This window comes from Physella acuta, unplaced genomic scaffold (assembly GCF_028476545.2).
Source record: "Physella acuta isolate Inbredline_101_S28 unplaced genomic scaffold, ASM2847654v3 ptg000675l, whole genome shotgun sequence".
Taxonomy (NCBI): domain Eukaryota; kingdom Metazoa; phylum Mollusca; class Gastropoda; family Physidae; genus Physella; species Physella acuta.
In genome coordinates, this window is record NW_026732194.1 from 243991 (window position 1) to 257500 (window position 13510).

A 13510-nucleotide genomic window follows, 5' to 3' on the forward strand; every position below is an offset into this window, starting at 1 on the left:
CCCCCCCCCCCCCCTTAGGCAGAATGGGCTCACTCAGTAAGAGGCTCAAACCAAATGGATGTATTGGTGGTCTACTTTCTTTAGCCACCTCATCATTACATTTGTTTATGTATAGATATACATGTATCACACTTCAATTAAGTTAGCCAATAACTACTTTTTAAAAAATCTTTTTGACAAACTTATTACTGTTTTAAATAAAGCTCTTTGTAAGGCAATTCCAGATACAGCTTCTCGTACATTTGATACTAATATAGACAACTTTAGACGACAGTACTAGAGGGTGTGGGGTATCAAAATATCGAATACCGGATTATCGCCCTTGGATAGTCAGGCCCAGTCACCGTCATCAGTTCACCATTGCAAATTTCTTTTTAAATCTCTTCGCGGCTAAATCGATAGATGGGGGGGGGGGGGGGTGTAATAATGAATAAACCATCTAAATGGCGCACTAAGTTAGAAAAGGTCATTGTCCTCTCCCCACCCCCGCATACACACACACGTAACATGCGTTATTTAAGCAAAAAAGCTATAGAACTATTATCTATACTACATTATCTCAGAACGAGCTTATATCCTGAACCAGCTTCACAAACAGAACACTCTCCCCTCCCTACATAAATAATACCCTCGATTATATCATTTTCTTCACCTATGCTTGGATAATAGGATATTTGTTATGCACCGTATAGCACCAGTTGTAAATCAGCGCGACTTTCAACATCTAGCGCGTCTTGTTTTCAGATGTTTGATACATAAAGAATAGGTTGCTATTTGGTTGACGGCATCCGTTTCTATTACAGTCAATCAACTGATATGGCGTCTAGCTGACATGGTCTGATATGCTGTTTAATTGTGAATTATATTTAATATGTTATTAGATAGTCCTATTATCCTATAACTATCTTAGTTAAATAATATCACCCCTCCCAACAAACTGTCGTGATAGCTTGAACACTGCCGACATGGATCTATACTAGACCCCAGTCTCAGAGGCGTCTCGAGGCGGGGGGTGCGGACCGCACTGGGTGACACCAACACGAACAATTGCAAAATATATGGAAAAAAAATGCTTGTTGCCTGTTCAGTAAATGAATAATTGGTGTTAAAACTAAAAGTCTTAAAAGTAGGCCTACACATTGACCATCTAATCTAGACAATAGATACATACTCACACACAGCTCTACCCCCATATATATATATATATATATATATATATATATATATATATATATATATATATATATATATATATATATCCTTTGGTGTGTGTAGGAAGGGGGGGGGGGGGAAGCTGACACCATGAAGTGCCGCACCGCGTGTTACCCGACATAGCGACGCCAGTGCCCAGTCTCCTTCAGACATCTCTTTGAGGGGAGGGAGGGGGCTACTGCTTCCTGAGAGCACATCCTCCCTAGGCCTATATTTCTCCACTGTGCGCCTCCAATTCTAGCTACTTTTCTGTATAGGACCATACTTACCACCACAAACATACATTTCCTTGTTCGCTTTCGATCCAGTGCTACGATGTCTCAAGCAAGCGATAAAGCAAAGGCGTCTAATCTGAAAGACCTGCTCGAGCAGGAGGTGCCCCAGAAGAAGTTTGGAGCCCGGCCAGAGCTCACCACCAAACAAAAGCTGGAGCTGAGCAAGGCGTTTGGTATCTTCGACCCCAGGGGAAGTGGTCTGATCGAGCAAAGAGGCTTCATGCTCGCGATGAGAGCTCTAGGGTTCGAACCCAAGTTCAGCCAAGTTGACGATCTTATCGGTAGGGAAGCTAGAAACATACCACTGTAATTTACCTTTAGTTTGTCGAGTGGCAGAGCGCTCGACTGTTAGCCAGTTAGAGAAATTGAAGGAGGCAGGGAATTGTGCCAACAACACCATCGTTTCATATGCTATGGTAAAAAAAAACCCATTGTACTTTACTTCATCTGCCTTATGGGACTCAAATGGGAACATTTTACCTGTATAATATAATTGTAGGAATGATCACAGTGTTTATTCCTGTTGTTTCCTTTCGTAAGAGAGCTGGTAGATAGAAATATATCGTTGGCTGTGTGTCAATTGTGATGACTATTACTCTCCCCACATATTTTAGTAAAATACTCAAGAAAACAGCACTTAAAAAAAACTATTTCAAGAGGTCGGGGGAAAGGTTGGATTACACCTACATGATGGAGTGTTTAGGTAAATATGGCTCAGAAAAAGCACTAAACAGTAGGAGTATAAGACCCATCTCACAACACAAGATGTTGGCTACCTCCGTTTTAACCTTTCTGCTTTACATAAGGATCAGTTGCATAGTTTAGTAGTGGTTTTTTAGAGTACAACCAAATTAGGAACTAAATCAATAACACATCTACACATTTATTTTAATCCATGCTTTTCTACAAGTAATAGTCTTAAACAGATTACCAATCAGATGTGTGATGGACAGTAATTATTATTCCACCTTTAAAGGGAGGTAATACTGACAACAAAGGGCGGCAACTTATATCAGCGTACGTTTAAAAATAATTCCCTATCTTCCAGCCAAGGTAACAGGAACGACTGATAATGAAATGATAGACTTCAAAGATTTCTATAACCTACTAAACCTGGTCATGACAGGAGATGATTCTAAAGAAGATGTCAGAAAGGCTTTTAAAATGTTTAGCTCCCCTGAAACTGGGGTAATTTCCCTTGATAATTTAGAGGTAAACTTAGCAGAACTCTACATTTACCTTTACTCAGAGTCATATACTGTATTATTTAGACATGATCTCATCACACTCTATACCAGACCCACTTTTTTTTCAACAAATCATTTAGTAGATTTACACTAATTTGCACCCACTTCATTCAAGAAGTTTTTCATTGAACATTGTTATGACTCACTCAGGAGTTTCTCCACAAGAATTCATCAGCTTTTCTTAACTATAGTTAGCTATTATAATTATGTATGACCAGACATTTGCTCCTATACTAAGCAAGCTTTACTATGTGAATCTGTTTGGCAGGCAGTGAACCAAGAACTTGGAGAAGACATATCTAGGGAAAAGCTACAAGAAATGATTTCATTTGCAGACAAAAATGGAGATGGTGTGATTGACCTGCAAGAATTTATTGCCATGATGGAAAGGCCAATGCTTGAATGAATGTATCTTTTAAAAAATTACATATTCAGATTAATTTTACAATCTAAAAAGAAAGTGAAAAGGTGGTTTTTTTTTAAATGTTCAGATAAATTTTACCTATAAAAAAAAAATTACGTGAATGCGGTTTCAATGTTTTATTGGGATTAAAAACACTACATTTTAATGTAAGTATTAAACCGAAAGAGATTTTGTTAAGTGGCCCAGCTGTTTAAATAATAAACATAACCATCTTAAAATGACTTGTTATCTTTATACTAAAATTCCTTGTGGCAAGTTTGTTCAATATTATTTTATTTTCAGTTTTTATTAAAACTTTGACCAAAACATCACTTTTAAGAATCAAGTTAAAAAAAAACAAAACAGGATGCACAAATTTTTTATAATTTATAGTGCATAAAATTTCTGTTTACAAAACTAGACAGTTGTATAATCATTAACAAAATAAATTATAGCAAATATTACTCTGTCATACATGCAGTTTTATAAACATAGATAGCATAATAATCATCAAATTACTGAGTATTTAATTAAGGCAATTAGATGTTAATTTCCTGTGAGCAATGGCCCATGTGCCAGTACCAGGCCAATGGTGGGGATAATAGCCACTTAGCCAGACTTTAACCTCATAGCCTAAAAATGATCAACTCAGTTGGTCTGGACTAGATATTAATTTGCTCTCTGGATAAGGAAGTTCTGAAGTAAAAAAAACAACTGTGTTGAAGTGTTTCCTAAGTAACAAGTAGTAGAAAAAACACTTAAGAAATAAAGTAAGATATACATGTACCCAAATGACAAACCATGTTTAAAATCAAATCTTACATGAATTAATCCATTGTTACCTTCCATGTTTAAAGAAAAATATAATTAAAATAAATTGAAAATACCAGATCCAATTTAAAGTAAATAAATATCAGGAAAATATTTACATAAAAAAAAGACAAGTATATAAACAAGGATTGGAAGACCCAGATTGTTTTTATATTAGGACTAGATAGGCTGAGTGTTAATCAGAGAACCTTTGCTCTAGGTCACACTTGATTCTGATTGTCATACTGAACACTGCTTTGAAGTTGTACAATATTCTGTGGGTAAATATAGTTGTACTGAATCAATTCTGTGGAATGGCCATTGTTAAGGAACATAGTCACTGTGTTTCCTGGAGTCATGGAAGTGTCACTATTAGTGTAATTACTTGGTGTTAAAAGAGGCTTTGATGGTGCAATATGCATTTCACTATTTCCATAATCGTTTTTGGCATTTACCGAATTCTTTGCAGCCAAATGTTCTTCCATTTGAAAAGTCTGTGTTGGCGTAGTGTTTTTTGTTGGTTTTAATTTACTTGGAGAGGGAGAATCATTCACTGAAAGTTTAACATGGGCAGTGTGTTGATTCCATATCCTTCTGAACGAGGCCATAGCCACATCTCTTTTCCCAGTCTGCACACAATGCTCTTTGTAAAGCTTGTGAACTGATCTAATCGTGACAGCAGTTGGAAGTCTAATAACTCTTTTTGCTCGAACATTTTTTGGTGCCTTCGGAGATGGTGTTCCATAAGTTGATGCATAACTGGAATAAAAATAAATACATTGATTTTAATACATTAAAAGATTCTGATACTGCGAATTGTAATAATTTATTTTTTGATGTGGTTTTCAAGCTTTGTATTTTTATTTAAATATATATTTAAATATATATATATATATATATATACATATATATATATATATAAAGTATGTGTGTGTGTCTTTGTCCAATATGCATTAATGTTTGTTTTAAAGAGAGCAGAACACTATGGATACAATGGGCTACTTTAATTGTTCACTAAATCAAATCAGGCGCATCCTTTGACGCTCCAGCAAGGTGAGATTTGTTTTAAAGAGCAACCTACTGTAGGGACATGGCAAAACACGACATTTAATGACAAAACTGAACCAAGGGCTGTACCTGGCGCCGATATGGTAGTATAACTGGTGGCTACCAAGAGCGTACTGTGACGCACCTGATACATGGGCAGACACAGAGGCTGAGCGTTCTACCTCACTATTACATGTCCAGACGGCAGTGTGGACAAAACCCATGCCCCAATAACTATAATTTAATAATAATCCAAGAAATACAGGGCATGCTTTGTTTACATTTAAACAACTTAGTTTTAGAAAACAAGGCCACATTTCTAAAAATACATGATTGGTAAAGCACTGATAAAATCCTCTAGAAATATTGCATCAGCCTTTCTTCTGAGACCACAGAACACATAGGAGGTGTATGCTATTATCATGATAAAAACTCAAAGTCCATCTTGAAAAAAATATCATAATTTAAAACTGTTAAATGAAAATGTAATAATATTTACGAGTTGATAAAATCCACAGCATCATTGATGTCAACAGATGTGATAGCATGATAAGGCTTCCTACCAATATTACCATGGACTCTTGAAGTAACACCATGAGTAGAAAAATGTTTCTTTAAATTCTTCATATATTTCCCACGGATATTATTGACATGCAGGAAACAGGCGTGACATATTTTAGTGTTCAATATGCGGTAGTTAAACCTATTACAACTACGTGAACCACCAGCCTTCTTTTCCTTTTTAGAAAAGACTGCACAACGCAGCATCCCCATGATGAACACATCCCTAGAATGTCTATCAAGAAGTGTGACCTCAATCCTATGAGCTGCTATGTCTTGTATACATAAGTTGTCTAAACAAGAGCACTTGCCAGATTTTTTGTAATCAAGTAGCTGCTGAATTATTTCTACTGGAGTCACGTACTTTGTTGTTTCCTGATCTTTACTTCCACCCATTAATAATTTCTGATAGGGATTTTCATACCCTATTGAAACAGCCAAAGTTAAAGCAGTTAATTCTTCAGCCCACTGAGTATTCAATTTTAGTTTCTTTTTACTTTTAGGCAATACATCTAGTTTAACCTTGGCAGTATTTTTATCAGGATCTTTTGTTTGGGAGGAATGTAATGATGGTTTAACTTTATTTCGCTTATGTTTTCTCTCAGGGCTTTTGTCATGTTCTTCATTAGAGTCCCCATAGGTGATCAGCACATTAGGTGGATTGCACGGTGGTTCTAAAGATAATGATGCTCTAGCAGAGGAAATTATACAAGGAATAATCTCAGCAACATTTGCAGTCTCTGGTGCAGAATGTAGACTTGTAGAATACGGTTTGGTAGAAATATTTCCGTCCGATGTGATAGTCTCCATATCTTGTTTAGCAGAAGAACTTTCAGCATCCATTATTGGTAATTGACATTTGCTGGTTATACGTAATTTACTGACATCTGAAATTATGAAAAACGTATTTAGTGACCAAGTGAAAAATATACTCCACAATACAACAAAATTGATTGGGTTTATTAAGTTATTTACGTGAATTGTAATTACATGGTTAATTAACAATGAAGTTTCAGAGTGAACAGTTAAGTGCATAATGTTTATTTTTCAATGGGTTTCATGATAAATTAAAAATGAACCTTTATTTATAACCATAAGTTAATGAATGACCTATGGATATGCTGTGATTTTGACCTTTTAAAATGACAACATAAATCTTAACCAAGAGAGCCTGCACATTACAGTAATCATAAATACAAAACTAACATTCCCATTTTTAAGAGTGCAACCACTGTATTTAAATATAAGTAAAAATTCAGGAAGCTGATTTTAAAATATTATTTAATGTTGATTTTTATTAAATTAGAGTTACATTTTCTAATGTTGAAGTAATAATTAATATTATAAAAAAAAAGTGCACATTTTCAAAACATGCACTTTTAAAAATACAAAAAACAAATGAGAAATTTCCAAAAAAAAAAAAATAAATAAAAAAATACTTAAATGAAACAAGAATAAAAAAAAAAGAAATACTGAAAATCAAACTACAGCCATTTTCCTCTCTTTAAAAAATAAATTAATTAAAAATTTAGCTAACATGCATAGGACATCATTTTTGTATTGAAGTACACATTGATCTGATAATATTTTAACAACTGCATGTTTTGTACAGTTGCATAACTAAAATGACACTCCCACCAGCATTTTTTCCCTGTATATATAACTACATTTAAAGAGGTTTTTATTTTTTTAACTCTGCATGCCCACTGAGAAAGAGAGAAATACAGCTCAAACACTTCACTTCAAAAACTTCAACAAGTGAACAAAAAACAACAAGTGAACAGGAAATCACTCAAGATCAAGTTCTAGATCATTAATTTCATCAATTATATATTTTTTCCTTTCTATTTTTTCTAATTGTTCTTTTTCTGGATTGCTTAATGATCCACTAGCAATCTTTGCTTCTAAATCTTCAATCTGTCTAAGTTTTTTCTTCAAAGATTTAATCTTTTTCACTATTTCTTCTTGGGAGATTTGGGAATTATTGGCTTCAACTTGTTCTGGTGGTGAGATCCTTGCTTTTGACAAGGCAGCTGAAGCACTATCAACACTAGAAATGCTGGCTGGTGTGTTCTGTTGCTGTTTTCTTTTTTCCTTTCTCTTTGCGTTCTTTTTTGAAGACTTAGAAACATGAGTGTCTGGTTCAGATGCTTCTTTACTTTTGGCCTGTCTCATTTTTTCAACATCGACAGGACTGAGACCAATGGGGTAATCTGGTTTACTTTTAGCCCATTGTGTGCCTTTTGTTTCATAACTGCAAAGTGGTTTAAAATTAGGTTACACAGTTTTGTTTAAGAGAAGAAAAACGACAATACGCAACTAAAGTATTCTAAAATAAATCACATTAAAAATAATTATTTGTAACTCCAGATTAACATTAAAAGAAAGCAGAATAATTGGGACAAAAATAGTTCAAGTAACTTACGCTGGAACTTCCTCTTGTGGAATGTATCCATCTTTTACACGTCTTGGTTTTCTCCATGTCCCATCAGGACGCTGTGTTGCAGGAAGTATCAATTCTCCTGCAAAAAATACTTTTAAGTCTACGGAAATTTTTACAATAACAGATCTACTTTGCTTATATGGATCAGCACTAAAGCAAGATTAATATTATTGCACATTCAACATGCTGAAGTATTAAATGCTTAATGTAAAAGAGGCGTTTGCTTTAACTTTAAGATGGGTTAGAATTAGTACCATACAGGGAAAGGATTAGAGATATTAAGCTACTATATACTATATTACAACCAAAAAGTTTGTAATAGTTATAAATATTTTATTTCAGTATAAAAGAATAATTAGCAGAAATGCAGTATTTTTCTTTGTATGAAATGATTGGGTGTATAAGATAACCTACAAGTTTTTCAGTTAAAATATAGGAGTTGGGATATAATTGCTCGTGCTCTATAATACAACATCTGATATTCAAGACATCTCCAGACTTTTGAGAAAATTTTTCAATTCTCCTGGATTGAAAATTCAGTAATAAGAAAGTAATGTTTGTTGGATTTAATCGGACTTTGAAGAATCACATTTAACAGCCGTGAGAGCTCCTGGTCACCTAACCACTAGCGGGTGCGTCATGTTTGTTTAGTCAATGATTATAGTAGGCCATCATATCCATATATACCGTAGTGCTCATGGGGGAGCCTTGGATGCTCCAGTTACGCAACAACGGGGTATTGGCTGATGTGCCTGGTATAGTTTGACAGTTGAATCAAATTATTCCAGGTGCCAAAATACCGCTGGGGAACTCTGGGCGTCAAATAGTACCCTGTTCATTCTGACGACATAGCATCTTTTTGAAAGAATGTTTCATATTTTCAGAACATATCTACATTATCTAGTCCTACATTTAATAGTGTATGTTTTTCCCTTACTAAATAGATCTACATTTTTAGGGATAGTGATGAGCCGAGGAGGCTGAAAGTTTTCATATTAAATTTTAAATTACTAAATTAATAATTAGATCTAGATCTAGGCCTAGATCTATATTAATTAGGCCTAATCATTAATCATTCTTGAATCAACTTTCTTTCACTAGCTTCAAACGATTATTTAAAGAACTACATTCAATGTAGTACATTGGGCATTGTGAATGTGATTGATTGTTGATCTTTAATTGAACAAGTTTTTAGTTTAGAACTGTGAAGTGTTATTAGTACTAGCCAATAGATTCTATTATTAGAATGATTAGAATTACACAGAGTCAGAGATTACCGAAAATATTTTCGCAGAAAAAAAATACTTAAATAGAAAAACAAAATGGATCTAGATTCTAGATCTATTCTACTTTTCTGTTTTAAAAACGAGAAAACTATTTAATTTAATTTTTAGTTTGTCATCAAATTTTAATTTAAAATCAAACTCTAGTGAGACTAGAATCCAAATCTACCTGTTTTTTCATCACGAATAACCCCTGCTCTCTCTTGGTTGGTCGCCATTTTTGTTATACAAAGGGCTGCAACTCTTAAAATCTACTAGATCTATGCTGCGATAGTTTCTGAGAGTTATTCATCCTGGTACTTTGGCTCGGTCTGGAGAAACTCTCACTAATCCTAAAATTAGTGATTAACTTACACTACTAGTTAACTTTTTAGTTACAAAACTTTGGTTCCATTAATATCCATCATTGTCTCTTTCAGAGGCGCAGCGACCCACTCCGGCGTCCGGGGCGAACTTTCGATTTGGCTTCCCCAATATAGTCTATATATTTAATATCCCATTATCGCCTATATATATATATCGGCCTATATATATCGTTAGGCTATATATATATATATATATATATATATATATATATATATATATATATATATATATATATATATATATATATATATATAATTTGTTCCATGAATACACCGAAGTACTCTAATATGGTCCGACACAAAGTAACAGGACGATTTCCGGCCATAGGAACAAAACATTATGCCACGGAAACAACATAGGCTATCAGGCCAACGTAGAGCTAGAAGACCTCCGGCAACAGTACGCTATCGGCAATGTTTCTTCCAGTTTTTTTTCTCCGGGGGGGGGGGGGGGCACTTGAAATTTTCCGGGGGGGGGGGGGGCGGTCAACATTTTTCGAGGGGGCGGACACTAGAAAAAGTGTATGTTTACTATATAAAATCCATCTCGTTCGGGGGGGGGGGGGGGGGTAGAAGGGGCTGGAAGAAACTCTGGCTATCGGGCCACCGGAACAAAAAATCCGGCCACCGGAACAAGACATCTGGTCACGGGAACATACATCTGGCTACGCGAACACGACCTCCAGGGTTACGACGACACCGTGCCAGCGGGAACACGATGGCAGACTGACGGGAACAAGACATCAGCTTGGCCAATAAGCCCGTCTTCGTGTCAAGCCTTAGGTCTGACACTCTCCAAGGCCTATAGTTGCTCGACCTTCAACCAGAGCCACTCTTCCTATTATATACCACAAGGTTACCCCACCCACTGCCGACCGAGGGAGATGTGTCTTTCATCCATTGGCGCCTTGTTGCGGATCGTCACTCGACGTTCGAGATAACGTCCGGTCAGGGGCGAAGCGAGGGGGGGGGGGAAGGGGGTGCGGACCGCACCGGGTGACACCATTTAGGGGGTGACACCAAGGCAAAAAAATAGCAAAATATACACAGAAAAATAATAATTCCACTTAATCAAGTGATTAATTCGAGTGTTAAATAGTCTTTTAAGAGGTGCAAATCGAAAGTTTGAGCGGGTAGGGGGGGGGGGGGGAGGGTGCAAATCGAAAGTTTGAGGGGGGTGGTGCAAATCGATAATTGAAAGTTTGGTCCGGGGAAGGGTCGCTACGCCTCTGAGGGGTGACACCATTAAGTGCCGCAAGGCTGACACCCGACCTCGCTACGCCACTGCGTCCGGTCACATCGTTCTTCCGCGTAAGACATCCGATAACTAACTACCACGGGTCCTCACGCTGTCCCTAGTGTAACTATTCTTGTCATACGCCTCTCGATATATGTTTAAAGCGGTACTTCTGATGACCAACCACCCCCAGGTACCTACGCGTTCTCTAGCTTAACGATCCACCAGTCTCCTCTGTTAATCCACCACACTGTCTCTCCTATAATCCACAACACTGTCTCTCCTATAATCCACCACACTGTCTCTCCTATAATCCACCACACTGTCTCTCCTATAATCCACCATACTGTCTCTCCTATGATCCACCACACTGTCTCTCCTATAATCCACCACAATGTCTCTCCTATAATCCACCACACTGTCTCTCCTATAATCCACCACACTGTCTCTCCTATAATCCACCCATCTCCTCTATAATCCGCCAGAACGTCTCTCTTATTATCCACTGCTAAGCCTCCCCCATAATCCGCCGCTGTGACTTCAATAAGCCAATCCAGCATCTACACACGAACCCTACTATCTTAATTGATAAATTATCCTAATTATTAACACCGTGCACCAGAACCATTCAGATATTGAACGGATGCCGATTTATTATCATGAATTAATTTAGAAAAAAATGGCGACTTCAATCGTCTTTTTCTCCCACTTGTAGTGTTGTCCGGTCCTTTGATCCGCCTTTCAAAATTTTCCAGCAGTTAAAATATCGATAAGACCTTATTCTTCATCTGTTATAGTTTAAAACGGTATGTCTCACTGTATGCTATTTCACCTGCACACCTGCCAAATACATAATAATGTGTTCAGCATGTAGAAGTTTTATCGATAATCTTTTTAATCCAAACTAATCCTAACCAAATCGATTTTAATAAAATAATTGTCTTATATATTTGCTTACAGCGTGTAAGAAAATATGTCATGGAAAATACATAAACGTTAGACACGTTGAATTTGAATCCGATTTAAATTTTAGTAGATCTATACGTGTATGGAATTATCATCTTTTCCCATTCATGCTCAAGACATATGAAGTAGAGTTCATCTGCTTCAGAGAACTCAGCATATGAAGGGATAGTGTGGTCAGCACTATGCCCAGCCGCCTTTGTTACCCTAATGTGAGTTGGGTACCGCTCAGAGCTGGGTTGACACGAGACTTTCGGGTTGGCAGTCTAGCTCGCTACTGCTAGGCCACACCGTGGCATGGAGTTGATGGATTGTATTGTTAGCAGTTATACTTTGTAACAATTGCCTCGTGTTCTATAACAAAGAAATTGTTTAATAAGCGGTTTTTTTTGTTCTTAATCAATCCTCACTTTACAATGATTATAAATGATAACTAATTAAATTCCAACCTCATTTATTTACGCTTATTATTTTTGTTTCAATGTGGAAAGAGAACCTGAATTTTAAATGCTTGCAAATTAAGACGACAGCCAAGTCATGTTCGTTTAAATCGCCAATAACATTTATACAGATCTAATCTTAATCTAACATTTGAAATGTCGCATCAACTGCTGATTAATACTAATATGTAGTTAGCGTCAAAACATAACCGATGAAGCCAGGAACAGTAACCCATCTAGGAAAGAAAGCTCCGAAACTAAACAGGAGTTGAGCCCCTTGGGCGAGAGGATTACCAACTGCTTTCTTTTCGGCAGCTCCTTCGACACTTTTGATTTCAAGTTGTATGGATAACTTCCTGTCCCTAGGGTCTATCAGCTGTATGGAGAGAGGGATGTTGTTCTGATACATGGGCAACATTTAGCTCTTCTCATCTTACTGCTCAGGCTTTGTGCTTGTATTTCCAACGCCCAGTCATCCAATGGTCTACTACAGGGGTCTCCAAACTTTTCAGACCGAGGGCCGCATTGACTATCAAATATCATTTCGGGGGCCAGAGTTTCTTCGAGCATATTTTCGGTGTTATGGACCCCCCCCCCCGAAAAACGTCTACCGCCCCGCCCCCCCCCCCCCCCAAATATAATTTATATAGAAATATATACAAATTTCAAGTCCCCCCCCCCCCCCCAGAGAAAACAATCTGAAAGAAACACTGTCGGGGGGCCGACAACACACTCGAGGTTCAAGTTTGCTCTCAAATTATTATTCACGTATTCTATATCTATGGTTGAGCCCATGTGACCTTATCAAATTCGCCATCTTCACCACAGGATTCAGTACACTGCTAATGTCCATATATTTAGCACTCAAAGCTTGCTGATGAATAATAGAGTGCAGGAGCATTGGTTGTAGAATATTTTTCTCATTCTCTTGTCCAACCAAACATTTCTTTATATGCCACTAATGTACTTTTCCCCATCTACAGTCAGGTAACTGAGGTTAGTCTAGTCCAAGTTATAATCAGCAAATTTTGTCTTTAACTCATTGAATATGTCCTCTCCGGTAACAGTGCCATACATATTATGTAGGGAAGCCAGCTCTTGTGTTATGTTCATGTCTTCAACCACACCCATAATGAAAAACACATGCAGTTGAGAGGTGGAACAGCTGTCCAGCGACTCATCCATTGCAATTAAAAAATAGTGAATCGAGTTTGCAGTTTTCGC

The 13510-nt window shown here is 36.9% G+C and overlaps 2 protein-coding genes and 1 long non-coding RNA gene across 6 annotated transcripts in view; 2 read left to right on the forward strand and 1 right to left on the reverse strand.

Annotated features, from left to right (window-relative positions):
- Positions 1-712: 712 nt before the first annotated feature.
- LOC131949142 (uncharacterized) lies at positions 713-3343 on the forward strand. Its single transcript, XM_059310916.1, has 4 exons — positions 713-835; positions 1521-1768; positions 2536-2699; positions 3003-3343. Exons 2-4 carry the CDS (start codon positions 1528-1530, stop codon positions 3138-3140), a joined length of 543 nt encoding a protein of 180 aa, XP_059166899.1. The 5' UTR covers positions 713-835; positions 1521-1527; the 3' UTR covers positions 3141-3343.
- A 22-nt stretch (positions 3344-3365) lies between these two features.
- Positions 3366-9546, reverse strand: LOC131949139 (partner of Y14 and mago). 4 transcript variants are annotated; one of them, XM_059310912.1, is made up of 4 exons: positions 9451-9529; positions 7981-8077; positions 5494-6442; positions 3366-4706 (listed from the first exon to the last, which is right to left on the reverse strand). In XM_059310912.1, the coding sequence occupies exons 2-4, from the start codon at positions 8009-8011 to the stop codon at positions 4169-4171; spliced, it is 1518 nt and encodes a 505-aa protein (XP_059166895.1). In that variant the 5' UTR covers positions 8012-8077; positions 9451-9529; the 3' UTR covers positions 3366-4168. The 4 variants fall into 4 exon arrangements, with proteins under 4 accessions (XP_059166895.1, XP_059166894.1, XP_059166896.1 ...); XM_059310911.1 differs by lacking the exon at positions 7981-8077 and having other exon boundaries at positions 9451-9546; XM_059310913.1 differs by lacking the exon at positions 9451-9529 and having other exon boundaries at positions 7981-9026.
- A 2009-nt stretch (positions 9547-11555) lies between these two features.
- The window catches only part of LOC131949131 (uncharacterized), a 3437-nt gene continuing 1482 nt past the window's right edge, over positions 11556-13510 (forward strand). The window contains exon 1 of the long non-coding RNA XR_009388124.1: positions 11556-11689. This is a non-coding gene — a long non-coding RNA (uncharacterized LOC131949131). The remainder of the gene's footprint in view (positions 11690-13510) is intronic.